The sequence below is a fragment of the Eleutherodactylus coqui genome, chromosome 10, assembly GCF_035609145.1.
Source record: "Eleutherodactylus coqui strain aEleCoq1 chromosome 10, aEleCoq1.hap1, whole genome shotgun sequence".
Taxonomy (NCBI): Eukaryota; Metazoa; Chordata; class Amphibia; order Anura; family Eleutherodactylidae; genus Eleutherodactylus; species Eleutherodactylus coqui.
In genome coordinates this window covers 47943400-47962272 of record NC_089846.1, presented here as the reverse complement: position 1 = coordinate 47962272, position 18873 = coordinate 47943400, and the positions used below count along the sequence as shown (strand labels likewise).

General features: G+C 41.8%; 1 protein-coding gene across 2 annotated transcripts in view; it reads right to left on the bottom strand.

Annotated features, from left to right (window-relative positions):
• The window catches only part of AR (androgen receptor), a 257798-nt gene extending 240917 nt beyond the window's left edge, over positions 1 to 16881 (bottom strand). The window contains exon 1 of one of the 2 annotated variants that reach the window (XM_066580979.1): positions 15409 to 16881. In XM_066580979.1, the coding sequence (XP_066437076.1) occupies positions 15409 to 16619 (1211 nt within the window). In that variant the 5' untranslated portion in view covers positions 16620 to 16881. The remainder of the gene's footprint in view (positions 1 to 15408) is intronic. The other variant, XM_066580978.1, reaches the window with a different exon arrangement.
• Between the last annotated feature and the right edge of the window lie 1992 nt (positions 16882 to 18873).

Here is an 18873-nt window from a genome sequence, read left to right as displayed (position 1 = left end):
AAACTAAAAAAACAACCTGGACAAACCCTTTAAAGTATAGACACATGGAGCAACACTGAAAGGTCCACAAAGTGGCCAAAAATGAACCAGAATGTGGTTACTGTAGTTTTTGAATTAACTGTTAAGTAGCTGTTTGATTTTCCCAAAAGGAAGCTTATTCACGCATAAAACTATGAGGCCAATTGTAATAGATGTGGCTTTGCGGGTGAAACATCTGTTTTCTGTCAAAATCATGCGGCCACTTAACAATCAATTTCAAAACCGCAGCAGTACATTTATCAGAACATTAGGGTTTGTGTGAGATTTAAAAAATCCCACTTGCTATGATTTGAAATAATGTATATATCATGTCTGTCCAGTCATGCCGTGGAAACCCAGCAACAAATATAGATATAGAGGAGAGGGAAAGGCTGAATGACGAGTAAAGCACAGGAGAATTCTGAATTGCTAGATGTGCAAAATAAAACAATTGAAGGTGGTAGAAACGAAGGAAGGCCTGAAATCTTTCCCTAAATTTGCTCCTGACTGGACATACCATTGAGCAGAGCACCCGCCCCGGAAAAGGGTAACCCCACGGCCGGAATCTAAATTGATTCCCTTCTTATAAATAGGTGAAGAGCCAAACAGAATAGTGAAATAAAAAAACTAGGGTCAGAGAACAAGAGCAAGAACAATAGATCCAGAGAGAAAGAAACAAACAGAAATAGTCCAAAGTCCCTAAAGGAAGGCACAAAAGAAGTACTCAGAAGCACAAGGGCAAATATATCCAAACCACTGAGCAAACATCTGAAATGTTTTATTGGCATCCTTTGTCAAGAGGAGATTCTGTCAAGAATACCCTAAGAAGGACACTGATAGGATGACCGTGACTATAGACAGATCAGCTAGCCTATCAGCGCTATAACAGAAGGGAGACATTTCTTCCTCAGCATGCAGCACCAAATACCACTTCCCATGCGCCAGGAAGTGCATCATGTGGTCCGACACGGACGTCACACTGAACCTCAGCACGGGCTTGGAGCTTGTCGGTGCTATGACAATGTATTCGTCAAGCAACTACTGCAAGAAAACAATATGATGAGGAGTCAGGGTTTATGGACTGATGAGCCTATATTTGAGATTTTTGGAAAAAACAGAACACGGTAAGTCTGTTCACCAGAGGAATGGAAGACTCTACACCATGGCTACAACCATGAGTCACGAATGGTGGAGGATCAAGGCAAAGTTTGAGAATGGCTAACAATATTTGGAGTAGGTTACTTGTTTTAGATTAAAGGTAACATGAATGCTGAAAAGTGTAAAACAATTTTAACATATTATCACAGAAAATGTTTAAAGGAAAAGAAAAGGAGTTTACAAGCAATGAAAGATATCTCTGGAGGCTTTTTGGAAAAAATGAGAGCAGGTCTCCGAAGAAGACTGAAAGCTGTAATAAAGTTATAGGACACATGATATACTTAATTAAATGTTCATAAATATTATGTGGATATTATGGGTGATTGGAATATGAAATGTATTCAGAAATGTGTAACACTATATTGTGGACTATAACTGGCACTGATGGTACTGCTGCTGACATTTAGGGCACTGACTGATAGTGTTTGGTGGTATTGCAGATACCACATCATGGGGGAAAAGGGAGGTGGGGGGGGGGATACCGTAGATGACTGACTGTTTTTAGGTTCAACCATGACCCTGAATGACACTAACTGGTGGCCACTGTGACTGGCAAGGCTTGTGGCAGTGCTGAAGCTACGCAGTAAATGGAGCATTGAGGCTGTCACTGTATACCTGGGGGTTGATTCTGTTACAGGATGCAAAGCAACAAGCACTATGGCTGGCATTGGCCGGAGGCACTACTTTGAGTTCATTGTAATACATATCTCAGTTGCTGTAGTATCTCAATTTGAAGATGAAGTACTGTAGGCAATTGATGTAATTCAGTTAGTAATTGAAGCTATGTTTCAAGTCCAAGGGAAAGCAAGTTAGTTTGTGTAAGCTCTCCCCTCGGGAAAGGCTTCTCTGCTTTCTCCTGATGGGCTCTGATCCCATTTTTGGCACAAAGCAAATGATTCTCGCACGATCATATACCCATGTGAATTAAACCATAGGAAAAAAGATCACCTGTGACCAGTTTTTGTGTATAGGGATGGAGCCAAATATATGTCAATGTCTCAATTTCCTAAACCTCTGGGAGGTGCGGCGGTGTGGAGTGAGAAACGCGGGCTAATAGCAGTCACATATTCATTTTCAGAGACCATAAAAAACATTTCATTCTAAAAAAATCCCTTTTCCTGAAAATATCGAAGTCCCAGAATATTTGCTTTATTTTCGGCTTTTGGATGCAGGTACTGAAATAAGGAACATAGTGATGAGACAACAGTCATTTCATAGAAATGAAAGGATTACGGTAGCAGTTCAACTCCACGGCCCTGGTACATTTCTAGGGAACAGATGACGTAAATAAAGTAGTAAGTTTGGGACTGCAAACACATTAATGAGAATGAGAGTTGTGAGAAGCAGAAATGCTAATGCAGTATGTTCCTATTTACTGGGCGCTTTTACGTGTTCTAAACTAAGTTTTATGAGTTTAAAGAAATTCTGCTAAAGTTTTCCGTCACAAACAACAGAGTCATTGTGAAACCAAGTAAATATGCACATTTATGAAATCGGGGCTGCCGATGCCAAGACTGTAATCATACGCAATACAGAAAAAAAACTAATCAGACCTACACTTTCTAGTTGTAATTTCATGGCAGTCCGGGTCCAGATAATCTAGATCAGGATCACCTGACCTTTTCATCCATACAATATGCCAGATTAAATAGATCACGGGCAGGAACTGAAATGTTATCTTGTGTTGGCACTTTTATTTAAAGCATGTATTCACTTTTGGCAAACCTGCTCTTATCTATTATGAAATAGAACTAACAACCATTCTCATCTTGGACATTTATGGCATGTCCACAAGAAATGCCATAAATGTCTGGTAGATGAAGGTCCGATATTTGAGACCCGCACCTATAGCCAGAAAGCGGGTCACATGCCTCACTGCCGAGAGTGATGGTGGCAGGCAGTACGGAAACATCTGAACTGCCTATTCTACTCTGTTTCCGTAATTCTCATAGAAATGAATGGGACTTATGAAAACAGCATAGTTCTACCCGCTTAGCTGTTTCCGTACTTGCAGTCACACTGGCCGTTATTCTCATCTCGACCATGATTGGCCAAGATGGGAAGAACCCTTTCACGTACGTAATTCTTCAACAAGTGCGTCTTCAAATTGTCAATGCTGATTGAAGCAGGATGACTCCACAAGATGCACCAAGGTACTTTAAAAGGGGCTGTCCTCTTTTGGGAAAACATATCTATTATGCCCTATTTGTCAGATTTCTGGTGTACAAGTCATAATTTTAGCCCCTGTGCCAAAATTGCGACTTTTCAAGCATAAACTCAGAGCCCCATCCCTTTTTCAAAAGTGGACAGGGCCTAGCATTTGGGGTGGGGTGTCCATGCATGGCCAATCAAATTTCGTCAAATGGATGTTAGAAACTGGTGTAGGCGTACAATATACTAGAAACTTACTCCAGCTCAGAGTTAGTGTAGATATCCATCTGGCACATAAAAGTTCTTCCAGATAAGACAAATGTATTAAGAGGCTTGTGCCTCTTAATACACTTGTCACACGTAACTGGCCACACAGTTTACTAAGGCCTCATGTCTATGGGCGGATTGGAATCTGCACACGGGAGACCGCCGCGGAATCCGAACCTGCCCGTGGCAGAGGACACTGCGGGACTTCTACTTACCCATCCGGGTCTTCCTCAGGTCTTCTCTCTTCTTCACTACGGATGTGTGCAGAAGCACCAGCCGGCGCACTGCCGCAATGCGCAGTGAAGTTTTTTGTTTTTTTTAAACTCCTGCTTTCCTGTGGGCCGGCTGCAATTCAATTCTGGACTGGCCAGAGATCGGACAGCTTCCATTGACTTCAATGGAAGCAATCCGTGTGGGATCTGCAGTGAAATGGAGCATGCTGCAAATTTTGTTCCTGACCAAAAGGTCCGTAAATCAAATCTGCATGCTTTATTTCACTTGCGGACGCCCATGTATCCCTATGGGCGGCTCGATTTGTGGATCTTTGCGGTTCACCCGCGCAGATTCCGCAAATCTGATCCGCCCATGGACATTGGGCCTTAAACTGGCATATGAAATGCCAGTCTAAATAAATATGCTTCACTGAAAATAAAGACATGGCCATGGATTCCCGGTTCGCAAGCCAGAATTTTAGGAGTACTTATCACCTAAATAAAAAGTGACAATTCGTATGTTTAACAATTCAAGGAATATCACGTTGGGGACACATTCCATTTATGAAGTGTGTTTTTTCTTAAAGTCATATGGCAAAGTTGTGCCAGAAGTGAAAGTGTTCACCACGTGGCAAAAATAACACGATAACTCTATTATCTGGTTCAGCATGATTACGACAATACCAACTTTAATTTTTTTGTGTTACGGGTTGCACACTAGAAAAACTTAAAAAATGCTTTCTGTGTTGCCGCACGACAAAACCCATAAGAATTTTATTATTTTTTGGGGGGAGCCCAATTAACAGAAAAAAGTATTGCTGGCATCAATTTTATTATTTGCTTACTTTCTAATGTGTTCACCGTGCGGTAGAAATTGCAATCTAATTTAAGTCTGCGGGTTGATACTATTTTGGTATCATGAAATTTATGTCATTTTTTGTTTAAGCACTTTACTACTTTTGCACAAACTTTACCAAACGAAAGAAATCTGAATTTTCATCCCTGCCTTCCAAGACATAACAGTTGTATTTTCCTGCCAGCTGAGCTTTGTGAGGTCTTTTTGCTAGAAGAGTTTTTGGGAGGCGAATAAATGAAAAGCAGCAATTCTGGCCTTGTTTTATTCAATTTTTAATGCTAATGATTCGCTGTGCGGGATATTCTCATTATCCTCCAGTCGTGACGATCCCAACAATGCCTATTATGTGCCTTTTTTTTAAGTTTCGCTATTTTTTTCCATCTAAAATGGATTTTGTCAGGGTAAAATGCTATTTCGCTATAAATTCTTTTTCCTTAAACTTTATTTATCTCTTTTTACATAACTGTTTAGTCCCTCCTGGGTACCTGAAGATGTGATTGTTTGCCTGCTAGCATTATGCAGTGCATTACTATTATGTAGTACATTGTACTAAGCCTATGATAGCAGCCTATTAGACCCCGCAACAGGCAGGATTTAATAGGCTTGGGTCACATGGCAGACACAAAGGCCTTTGTCATGCCTCCAGCTGTCATGGGAACCAATTGGCACTTCGCTATCAGATTGCGGGGTGCAAGTGAGAGCCCCCACCCCCCGCACCCTTCCCTAGTCAACAGCTTACGTGCTGCATGGAATAAGTTAAATAGCTCCTGGCCATTATAGCAATAGCCCGGCACTTCCTCCACAGGACCCCCGAGTCAGATCGAACCTGCATTTCTGTAAAAAGGCTGTTTTAATGTCCATTATCAACAATTAGCAATAACCCGCTCATAAGAGTAAACGTGATAAGTGCTTTTATAAAATGAGACTATTAAAGTGAGATCACGATGTATATAGCTGTTAGCTTTCCACTGTGCAGAAATGCTTGAAACCTACAAGTCAGAACGAACCTTTAGATGTATGTTACTTTTATACTTTTTTTAATGGTATGTAATTGTAGAGGAGGATCTCAGAAAACCTCCCCGCTGTCAGTGAGTCTTTTATATATCTGAAGCTTTGGCTGTATAAATACTTGGAGGAAATCCTAATCTACTTTCAGATATGGAGATACACTGCAATCCAAACAATACGTTCACCACCCTCCGGCCATAGCTGCAGTTCAGAGCCTGGAGGCTGCGAATAAAGCATACTATACTCTTAAGAGTCAATATGAATAGATGTGTGATGTAAATGTAGACTGTACATAGCGGGGCACGACATACAACCTCTCTCTGCTGCTAATATTACGTATACATTCCTATTAGCAATTCTGTAAACAATGCTAAAATAATCTGCAATCACAAATGAAAATATCCATAGACTTCTCAGGTATATGCATCCCTACCTACCAACTTTAAACTGTTGACTCCAGCAGAGCAGTGCCTTTTAATAATAGTTTAGAAGTTGCATGTGATATATTATAACATACGGTACTATTTGACCTTTAAGCGATGCTTAGTAAATACATAAATCTGGGTGCGCTGTAAAAAGTCACGTTGCCCCAAATTCTGGTCAAATCAGACGATACTAGTGATAAATGGCTTTTGCACAGTTGGTCGCTGATGATTAAGAATCAAGTCATCCTACATTTCTTACATGTATATATAATCCATGCACACAAGATACACTTCTGCTATGTGTCCACACACAGGGCTGATTTAACTACGTTGTCTTGTTCTTCCACAACTGCAGGAATAAAAGGATTGACGGCACACAAAGAGGTCATCGACAAATGTGGGGTGTACACAGCAGGGCGTCATTGCGCATTACAGAACTGTTCTACTTTGTTCTTACAGTAGGTCCCATTCACACCACTTTCATTGTACGTTTAAGTGTAAATTGTTTTCAAAGTTAGGAGAGAAAAAACCGACATGATGCTAAAAGTACGCAGGTGTACGGCATACGGGGGCCAGAAAAAGGACTTTTCCCGTTTTTCTTTATTTTGTAAATTTAACAAAAAAAGTAGGGAAAAAAGCCTGGAAATATCTGTATGCAGCATCTGATAGACTGCTATTAGGATACTTGTATGCAGCATGAACAATCTGCTCATTTACCCTGAGGAATGCACTCAAGGTGTATTCAACATAAACGCCTGTTGCAGAGGATCTGGATGTTTGTCTAGCTCTACATTTCTTTCCATTTACAGGAGCTTCATTTCATCTTTCATTAAAATCATTTTCAGTTCAAATCTTAAGTTTTACGTTCATTAAAAACATCTGCAAATAGATATGATATGATAACAGATATGATAAAGAATGAACTATTGATACATTTTAGAGATTGGGTTGCAAGCAAGAATGCTCTAACGTATACGGTGGGTGCCCAAACTCACTAAATTTAAGAAAGCGTAATCCATGTTTAATTCAGACACTTAACATCGTCAAATAATCTGTGGAAATTAATAACGAAAGATACACGACTGCAAATGAACTTTCTAGTTTCGATCACTGACTTGTTTGAGTCGCTTTGTATATGCTTTTACTATCCACAAATCCAATATTCAAAGCACAAATGCATCTAAAAATACCCCCCCCATCTTTTCGAACGGGGTCACAACAGGAATTACAACTTTCATGTTGTGTCATCTCTTACTTACCGTTAATAATTTCATGATTTCTGTAGAACATTTACATTACGACTTTCTCCGTGCGCTCTTCTGTGTGTAGCAACTAGTTGAATTGCATCATTTCACAAAAAAAGCAAAATGGCAATCTAATATGCCGACTGATCATATTCGAGCGTTTCCCTAACTCCTGACCGTTCATGGTCAATTCATTTCTATTCCCCTCCAAGTGAAATAACATTCGGCAGGAGCCACGTGTAGGACTCGCTGGCAGAAAACCATTCCCTAGACATATTTCTAGTAATCTGCAGAAAAATGTCTCCTTCTAACCGGGCCGGTAGTCCTGCTGGGGGGTTTGTTAGTTTTCAGATTCCTTACGGCTCTGTAAAAAGCCTTTTGGCTTCCTGGTCTTTGGAACAACAAATAAGACACTGTACTTTACCGAAGAAAAATCATCGAGTCAGTGGCACTTTAATATCCTGGTTTAGTAAAGTAGGTTAATAATTCATTAATTGTCCTTTGCTAATTATCATCATCACCATATTATCTAATACAGAAAATGGCCACGATGTAAACGGAGCTAAAATGTAAGACTTTCTGACTTAAAAAAGCAGGTCTCGCTGTTTGTAGAACTCAAGCAAAACTCTTGCAACATTTACTTTAAAGGCGCTCCAATGTTAATGGTTCGTCACGTCGAGACTTGAAAATGCAACTATTAAGAACGAATGATTCTGAAATACGGAAGTGGAAGTCGTCGGGTGAAAAAGGAGTCAAATTTTCGAATCCACGACTGTATTACGGACGGTTTAATACGTCCAAGTATTTACGTAATGATTTTCTGGCGATTTGTTATGCACGGTCAGGTTTTATTGTGTTGTGGTATTTTTGTTCTTTTGCTAATCTTTTTCTCTCATTATCTACACTACACGCAATGTGTTACAAATTGATGATGAAGAGCTACTTCAACACGTAACCGTAGCTCCTACAGATGAAGGATCTAGGGACAAATGTTAGAAGAAATGCCCAGGAAAAGGCTAGGATTTCAGTTAATGAACCATCTCTGATGCCGCTCACTTCTAATGTGAAGCTGACATTTTTCCTCTCTTCATTTCTGTAGTGTATATCGAATAGCAGCTGGAACAGGTGACACAAAAACAGTTGTGAAACATCGAAAGCTGCAAAGTATATTACTCACTGTCAGAATGGAGGAAACAGGAATCTTTCTGCTCGGAGTTTTGTCAATGTTCGGCCATCTTAGATTACAAACTTTACAAAATGTCCGCAACGTGAGCAAGAAATTGTAGCGTCTCTATAAGAGTGAAAAATGACTTTGCAGGTTCAGCTTTTTTGCAGCTGAACTTAATTCAGCAACTTAAAATAATATTATTACAGGCCAAGGACTGGAGAAGCACAGATTAGTGGGGGGAAAAATTAGAAAGACATCAGGCTTCTGCAGAATTAACATATTGGAATTACTTCCACAAGAACTGTCGGAATTATTTTCCTAGGCAAAGATCATTAAGTCGCTAAATGAAGTTTAAAAAATGAAGCGGAAGGGAAGAAAGTATTTGTAGGCACCATTCTGGTAGTCAACTTCATCAAAATGTTAACATTTTTGGACCTTTTTTGGAGCACAAAATACTTTCTGAGTGCTAATTTGGAAAGATTGAAATACTTAGAATGACCATCTTACAACACTGCCCAAGCAAATGTGCCAGCCAGAGAATGTCCCATGCAAATATACCAGCCACATTACAGCTATCAAACACCATGTCTGCCCTTTATGATCTTCTACTGGCCTCTGCCCCTCTAACCCTTTCCAATCCAATTTGCATCCTGGTTTTCCTAGTGGGCTTACTCTTGTTCTGCCGGCGCTATATGCTGGCTAAAGCCAGTACTGCATGAGGTGACACGTTGGATAGGCTCCGACAGCAGAGAGGCTGGCAATATGCAGTAAGAGAACCCTAATGAATGTCTTCCAACATCGGAGCTGTACAGCCTTAAATCATAATGTCTTCAGAGGTCAGAAAGTGGATTGGAAAGGGTTAATAAGAACTTAAAGGGGTTATCCAGGCAAAAACAATTTTTGAAAAGTGTTCCTCAGGCTGTACAAATATAAAATAAGTCACAATCACCTCAACAGATCCCCCGCCACTTCCGTTCCTGCGGTGCCCAGTCCCGCGCTGCTCTCTACTTCCTGCTGCAGCGATGACGTCACCAATACCGGGGACATCTTGACTGCTGCAGTCAATCAGCGGCTCGCCTTGGCTTGTGGTTAGCTGCAGCAGTCGCGTGTCCCCAAGTCGGGACGTCATCACTGCCATAATAGAAGCAGCAGGGGATCGGGTGAGGTGATTATATCCTCTTTTATATTTTTTCCACATGGTAAGCACTTTCCAAAAGTATTTTTTTTCCTCTGGATAACCCCTTTAAATGTGAGTCCTCAATCAGCAGCCACTTGACCACAGCTATAGCTTGCAGTATCAATCCGTGGAGTTAGACATCAACACCAGAGAAGAGCAGTCAGGCAGAAAGTATCATAGATGTGTTGCTTTTCCAGACAGTGCCAGAACTATCTCTCTGAACAGAGTTATCTGCATGTGGTTGGGGAGTCAGGAGCAGCAGGAAACAGATCTGTGAATTGCATGGGACTCTCTGGATACAATTTGGTCATCCTGCTTATGGTGGATTTAATGAAAGCACTCCTATTAGCAGCAGGGGTGATCCACAAATATTTAAAGTAGCTAATGAGTTTCTCTTAGCCTGTGGCTGCCCTGCATATCCCTCCGCAGACGGTGGCTTATGATATACCATTCTATAGGCTGCTGACAGATGTAAAGTTAAACCTGGGTGCCGTACACATTTACCATATACTTAGAGTTCTCTCTCGGGTGGCACGGCACATTAACTATACAGAAGTGTTAAAGTGTTTCCTAACTTTCAAGTTATTACCAAGCCAAACAATTACAAGCTTAGGGAAATAGATTGAATTCATTAGCAAATTCTCTAATAAACTGTTATTAGAACCAGAGAATTGTACAATTTTAGAATTATTCAACATGCAATATTTTACCCCAGAACACGTCAAGTGTAAAGTTCCCAAATAGTAAGAAAATCATCGTGTTTTTGGGTTCTGTTACAACCTTTTGTTCAAATGGCCACAAAGAACTGGATCAAGCAGCAATCTTCTCAATGACTTGCGAGATGCTAATAGTGGCCAGTCTACATTTAATTAGAATATCTAATCAGACCAACATTAACGAACCAAACGTGAGATAGTGCCAAACAACAGTATGACAAATCTAAATACAAAAGCTGTCATGAACGCCGTCCTCTACGCTACCATATACGTAGGTGATACTTTCGCCATGTGCTTATGAATCATGACAGGCAGCTGTACATCCTCATATCTTAAAAATAATTAAACAGGGGGATGGTCAATTGTGAGGCATGTCGTTCTGTGTTATAGCGCGGAACGTACAACTTATTCTATAAAATGTGACATGTACGTACGGGCGCATTCACACAGGCGACAGCGAGTCACGTCCGACGCAGAACACCCTGTCCGTGTGAAACGCCGCACATCTGCATACTCTATTCTCGGGCGAGAAGGAAAATAGGACATGCTATGATTTTACCGCCTTGTATCGTCGCTGTGAGATAAACATCGTCCTTGTGAATATACCGATTGCAAATAACTTGTTGTATTTTCATGCAACTTTTTAGTGCGTCTCGCAGCGCTCAACACTCGGCTGATTTTCTTGGCCCGTGTGAATGCACCCTACGTATGGTAAAACTTTCAGTTTGGCGTAACTACTTATTCAGTCTGAGATGACAAAATCCTAAGTCGGTTGAAACACGACTAATACGGCTATTCATATAGGTTCAGTGGAATTATAAATAAGGATTCGCGGAATCAAGAATTCCGCTCAAAAACAACAAAGGTGCGGAAATAATTCGGTACAAAGTATACGCTACATCTGCTCCTCATTGCAAAAAGGCACTCGGCATTAACATTACCAGCTCCTATGTATATACACTTTATCCATTATCCCACAGGCCTGTTCTGCATTTAGGAAACATGAAGAATATATTTAGATTAGTTTCTAACTGAAGAATGACTCAATAAATTACCTCAGTACTTATCCATCATTGTCAGCGGAGAGAGCGAGACAGAAAAACTACACAAAGTTCAAATTAGGCGCAGTGCCTCGAAATAACATTAGATGTTACATTTTAGGGACAAACGATCCTCCCCAATACATATAGATACTAACGCATAATAGTAAATACGCATCCTCTCCAGCCGGCGCTCGGCTCTAACAATTTGTTGTTATGCTGGAAGTAAAAAGTGCGGCTGAGAATTCCAGTATCTTGACTATAACAATTCCGAATTTACAGAATTCCTGAGACGACAACAATTCTTTCTAGTATTGTTAGCGATATGTAGAAAAGATTGGCAGCGGAAGGGTGGAAGGTGAAATCAGATACCTTCTCTAGAATAATTGAAACTTACACATGTAGCAAACTTTAGCTAAACACCTGACGCCACGTTAGATACATTGTTGCAAAAAACTTTAACCTGACTTTTCTCAATACTTTTGGGTGTTAAAGAGTCAATGTAAAGTTTAGCCTGACTGCGTATTTAACGTGTCTGTCATGGCAATAACACAGCAGATGTAAAGGGGATTTACTACTACGGCTTCCATATATATTACTGAGACGGACGTCTAAACTGAACATTCACACATATATTTATTGTTAGGAAGGCTACAATTTAAAAAAGTCTAAATCAATGAAATAATGATTCGATTAGCGACCAAATTTTTGGAAAAACAATGTTTTTCTTATCAGATCGCACCAACCTCTCCCTCGCTTATATGTTTTTGCCATTTCCTGCTAAGCGCTTTTCACCAGAACCGATTCTTGTCAGCTGAATTGTAAAGCAAATAATTAAAAGTAAAGTCATTCCAAAGAATACAATTTAGGATCGATTTCAAAATCGGTTGGAAATGAATTGCACTAAATGATACGGCGCAGCTGAAAATACGCCATTCCAAGCAAATGCAGAATTCAGTGCGGCCGCTTTAAAAGATGTCCTTCAAGTAATCAGCTAACTAACATAGGAAAATCAATACGCGCAAGTATATTGACTGACTGTAACTCTACTGACAAGGGCTGAAATGAAAACAACATACAACATATCAGAAAGGTGAAAGAGTCCCAATGTCATTGCTGAAAGATTACCGTCAACAGGACTTGCCGCCATTAGCGATCGGGCTTTCATGACTATATGCTCCATATATCTTTTTGCGATGAACTATACAAACCCGTACATATAAAAGTAGAAGAAACTTTATTATTAGAGTAAAAAGAAAACACACAAGCAGAAAACGGAATTATTGGGATTAGTAACAAATCTGTAGTCACAATAAACCTGCATTTCTCTACATGTACTGTAGACGGCCGACCAGATAAGCATGTGATCCAGCCTCATCTTCTACAGATAAGCCCCATAAATTAGTACCACCGACCAGATAAGCATGTGATCCAGCCTCATCTTCTACAGATAAGCCCCATAAATTAGTACCACCGACCAGATAAGCATGTGATCCAGCCTCATCTTCTACAGATAAGCCCCATAAATTAGTACTAAGAGCCTGAGAGCACAACTTCCCCAACTCACAACCTGCACAATATCCTCCTAACTACTGAGCTCAGGCTGGAAAGCCTTGGATGATTTGACCTAACATCTGAACTCTCATTCTGACCCCTCATAATATTTTTTTGGGATATTACAGTTTTTACTTTCTACTTTTTTTTTGTTTGCAACTAATGTTATGCCTTTTAAATTACTCTCCTCGGTATGTGGTCCAGAAAGCATTTAAAGGCTGGCGCCTTATGTGAAAAGTTTCTGTGCGTGAAAGTAAAATGTATTATGCATGTCCTCAATATCAGAAAGAGAAGAAAAATACAAACAACGCAAGGACAAATTCCACGGAATCTACATTCACATGGCCCTCATGCTCTGCCAGTTAAAGGGGCAGATGGTTGAGAGAAGCAATAGGAAGCATTCATAGTGTATCTGGGATGGCTACAGACACTAAACATGATTGACTTTTTAATTAGCCAATTGTAACTTATTATTGAGCTAAATGAAGCTTTAAATCAGTGAAAGTTCAATTAGGTGTACGCTTCTGCTTTTAGGAAATAATAGAGAGGCTCCAATGCTTAGCTAACAATTACCATTATGGATAGGTAAAACACGGATGGAGAATAGATAGTCTTCTGTTACGTTATATATAGTTGCCTTTGTTGGAGACATCATATTGATGGAGAAGGACATGTGCCAGATGCTATGTTTGTATCCATCTATGTTATGTAAACAGCCGTAATGATACAATGTGTTCAGTGTCTATATCCTTGTCTGTACACTTGTTTTATTGTTTCCAGTTACTAGGCATAATAGAACTGTACATGAGTAATTATTATTCTTTATGTTACTGACTCAGATGTCCTCTAATTCACACCAAAGAGGTTTAGCAATACCATTAATATAATACCACGTTTTTAACAGCACCTGCAAGCTAACTCCATACCACTGGAAAGGGATTTAATAATTCCAGGGATAGCAGAAGACAAGCAGTCCATCCTTATGAAGTTGTGCATGACTCGGACTAAAGGTTATAGCGAGGGTGTCATCATTACAAGGTTTCAACACGTAATCCTCTTATTTCTGCTTGATCAAGGGCTGGAATGTATAGGACAATTTCTTATAAAGAATATTAAAACTAAAGGAGAAAGTAAAGGTGGAAACTGTCTATACATTATGGATGCTGTTTCCTGCACCCAGCACTTATTGCTGTAGGAAAGTTGAATACGTTGCACCTTTCACAGATGGCTCAGATACAAATACTCTTTATCAGACATGGGATAAAGTAGGATGTTCTGACCTGGACTTACCCAGATAAAAAATACACACTGACCTTGTGCTATGATCATTATTTGTTAGCAATGGTCTACACTAGGGGCAAGCAAGCTCTTCTGAAAAGATGGATGGATGGATAGATAGATAGATAGATAGATAGATAGATAGATAGATAGATAGATAGATAGATAGATAGATAGATAGATAGATAGATAGATAGATAGATAGATAGATATGAGATAGATAGATAGATAGATAGATAGATAGATAGATAGATAGATAGATAGATAGATAGATAGATAGATAGATAGATATGAGATAGACAGATGGATAGATAGGAGACAGATAGATAGATAGATAGATAGATAGATAGATAGATAGATAGATAGATAGATAGATAGATAGATAGTAGATAAATAGATAGATAGATAGATAGATAGATAGATAGATAGATAGATAGATAGATAATATGTACAACCTGTTGCTTCATAGCCATAGGACCAAACAATAGGAAAAACTTTTGTCAGTACCGGTTTACTGTACTAGAAACATCTGAATAAAAGTTGGCAAGATATTATAATATATATATATATATATATTAAACTGCAAATGCACGATAAAATTGAATGAATGAATGAATACACAAATAAAGTAACTGAATTGAATTAAATGATTTGATGCAATGGTGTAAATTGAATAGGAGCTCGCTTCTTCCAGACTAATGGAAACGAGGAAAATGAATGAACTTTTTTTTCAGCCTGCTTAAATAATATATACTAAAATAATGGCACTTTGCTCTCTGCTATGCAGATCATTAAATGATGGTTGCCCACTTTTATTCCTGTGGCATCTCTTTGGGCAGAGGTAACAGCACACAGTACTTAGATGTTATCATATGGACAGAGTGCCATAGGAGTTGGCTTCTTCATTACAGAGCAGTTTGACTCTCCAGCAGTTGTGACCCTACAAGTTTCAGCATGTCTAGACTGCAGCAGGGTATAGCTCATTAGCACAGAGTAATCACAGTCCATCCTTCATGAACTCTATACAAGACTATTGCCACACACTTGTAATGCGCTGCGGAATATGTTGGCGCTACATACATTAAAGATTACTATATGTCACCCTAAATGACACTGTAAGGTTGCAGACCACTCACCTCATCTCTCCGAATGCACTAGGGTATCCTTCCATCCATGGGCTCATCTCAGTCTTCATGGGGCTACCATAGGGCACTCTGCCCAACATGGCTGTTGCTGGATACCAAGTGTCCGATGGGTATTCACTGTCCGCACCAGGTGGAACATGGCTTCGTGGGTAACCATACAGGCTGACATCAGTATAGGATCCAGCAGACTGCCCCTCTTCAAAGAGAGTGTGCCAGTTGCCAGCTGGACCGCAGTGGGCATAGCCGGATATTTCACTGTACCTATTTGGTGCCCCCCAAGCACTACTACCAAACTCCATGGGGCTTTCTACTTTTATTCTGCCATGTGGTGTAAGTGCCATCTGAAAGCTGTAGGCTGGGTAGGCAGGGTTATCTTCCATGAATGTAGAGGGCTTGTACAAAGTAAGGCTGGGTGCCAACTCCATACCACGGCTTCTGTAGCCCCCTGATTCAGGCAGTGCCAACTCTGTACATGCTTGCTCTTTCTCCTCTGTGCCCAGAGAACTGCCATCCTCTGGGGCTTTGCCAGTAGAGAAGTTGGTCTGGCCGCTCCTCCTGAAGGCACCTTCCCGGTACTGGGTGGATGAGGTTTCAGACTTGTCTTCCTCACCCACCTGGCACTTGTGGGTGTCCATGGTGTGAGTTTGGGGGGCAGCAAACATGCAATCCCCTCTCTGGGACTCTGCCCCTGCATGCAGATGCTCCAGAGCCTCCATACTGAGCCCCAGAGATACGGACACTGCTTTACAGATCTCCTTGGCACTCTCTGAGATGCCCTCTGGTGTCAGCGGGTACCTTTCCTTGGACGCTTGCTCGGAGGTGCCCTCCTCGCCCTCTAGCATCCCTCGCTGCTCGCCCAGGATCTCCTTCAGCTCCGTGGAGCAGCTGCTTAGGGCAGGGAAGGGGGACACCTGGCTGGGTGGGCTGCAGGGTGCCGGCTCTGCTGGCTGGGCACCCTCTCTCCAGGGGGCTGCCTGGGTGCCCGGAGCCCAGTCCCTGTCACTCCAGGGGGCGGTGTGTGTATGGGGGGCAGCGGGCTCCCTCCAGGCTGGCAGCGGCTGGCACGGCTCGGGCGGACCGGCACTTTTCCTGTCACCTTGCAGAGCTTCCCGGACGCTTAGAAAGAGATTCTCAAAGGCTCCTCGTATCATCTTGCCGGGTGGCTGCTTGTAAACCCCCCCGAGTCCAATATGCACCTCCATCTCCCTTCCCAGGTCAGGGCTTGTGCCAAGGTTAGTGCCCGCCCACCCTCGGAGTGCCCGCCGCCGGCTGCAGTGTGTGAAGTTCTCCGGCACACAGTGTAGAAGTTGTCAGAGCGCTCCGTGCAGCTCCGCCCGCCCGCCCGGCTATCTCTGCCCTTCAGCACCGGTTGCACCGTCCAAGTGGCGGACGCACACTCTTACGTACATGGCCGGGGTTCAACCGGCTGCGCGAGGCCCCAGAACCCGGGCGGGTCTTACGTGGGGACCGTCCTCTTATGTTCCCGGACGGTAGCCAAGAAACTCCTCAGGGCGGAGGAGACGAGTGCCGGGAGTCATGTGGTCGCCAAGCAGCAGGGAGACCCGGCGTGAGGGCACGGGCTGCCACTCGGACCTGTCACGTGTCACCAGGAGGTTCTGCAGCAGCTGTTACCACATGTGTGCAGTCAGGCTGGCAGCAGCACTAAGGGAATGACAGCTGGTACTAAATAGTGCCCGTACGCTTCTATACACCCACGAGAGGCACAGAAGCGCCGGCGACGTGAGGCAATACTGCCCGCTCCTCCACTTTATTACTAGTAGTAGTGCCAACAGTGCCAATGTAGTGATGCCCCACAGTGCCATGTAAAACGTGGTCAGCAGGGCAAGCAGTGCCATATAATATAGCAGCCAACCACAGCGCGGCTTTTATTTTACCACAGCCGTATAAGAAATGGCAACCAATCACAGCGCAGCTTTTATTTTACCTCAGCCGTATAAGAAATAGGAGCCAATCACAGCGCAGCTTTTATTTTACCTCAGCCGTATAAGAAATAGCAACCAATCACAGCGCAGCTTTTATTTTACCTCAGCCGTATAAGAAATAGCAACCAATCACAGCGCAGCTTTTATTTTACCTCAGCCGTATAACAAAATAGTAGCCAATCATAGCACAGCTTTCATTTTACCTCAGCAGGATAGAAAATAAAAGCTGAGCTCTAGCAGCCAATCACAGTGCAGCTTTCATTTTACCTCAGCCGTATAAGAAATAGCAACCAATCACAGCGCAGTTTTCATTTTACCTCAAAAGTATAAGAAATGAAAGCTGAGCTTTAGCAACCAATCACAACACAGCTTTCATTTTACCTCAGCCATATAACAAATAGCATCTAATCACAGCGCAGCTTTCATTTTACCTCAGTGGGATAGGAAATGAAAGCTGAGTTCTATCAGCCAATCACAGCGCAGCTTTTATTTTACCACAGCAGCTTTGCCCATCACAACCAATCACAGCACAGCTTTCATTCTGGAAACTGCTGTGGCAAAATGAAAGCTGTGCAGTGATTGGTTGCTATGGGCAACAGACAGTTTTCATTTTAGACGCTTGTCATCCGTGAGGCCTATAAAGACCATACAGCGCCAGTATAATGGTGTCATAGTGTCTTCATAGTCCCACCTGCTGTGGAGCCTACTAGTACAACCGTACCAGCCCTGCAATAGGGCACATGAACGCCATAAGAGTCCCTTCGCACGAGCATACGCATTTGCGCCATTAACAGTGAGCTTTTGCCCGTGTTTTGGCGCATATCATTGTACTTTTTGCGCCCGCAGGCCCAGTTCTGGGCGCAGCACCCCCCTCCACCGTGATTTTAAAGGCTATTTGCCTAATTGCGCAACGCTTTGTGCATTTGCGCTCGTATTGAGCGTGTATTTGCGCACCTCCCTTAGACTCCTAGGGGGACGTTTGGTGTGCAAACACGCACAAAAAAAGAGCATGTTGCTCTCTTTTTCACGCGCAAAAAATAGTGATGAGGGTGAATCCATTGAAATCAATGGGCTCTGTTTTCTGCGTATTGCATGCGCCAATACGCCGGTGTGAGGGCGCCCTAACATACACTGTTAGGCTGGCTTCACAAAGACGGATTTGCACGCACAATATCTGCGCACACAATACGCAATGAATAGAACCCATTTGCATATTTTCGCAAATTATACCAGAAAACTACTCCCACCCCTCGCTAGATTTTCGTTTAGGCGAAAGGAGCAGCCAGGATGCGCCTAATATATGAAGAAAACTCCAGCATTTCTGTGGTTTTCAGAAATAAATTTCAAAAAGTGTTTTTTAAAAATTCATGGAGAAAAATCCTCCAAAATTGCGCATGTTTCAAACAGTTTTTAATTAATATTAGGATTGGTGTATGAAACGTCGGTCTTATACAGATGGCCGTGGTTTAGTCCTGGAATGCGTTGGTGAATACCAATGGTTTCGTTCTCACTA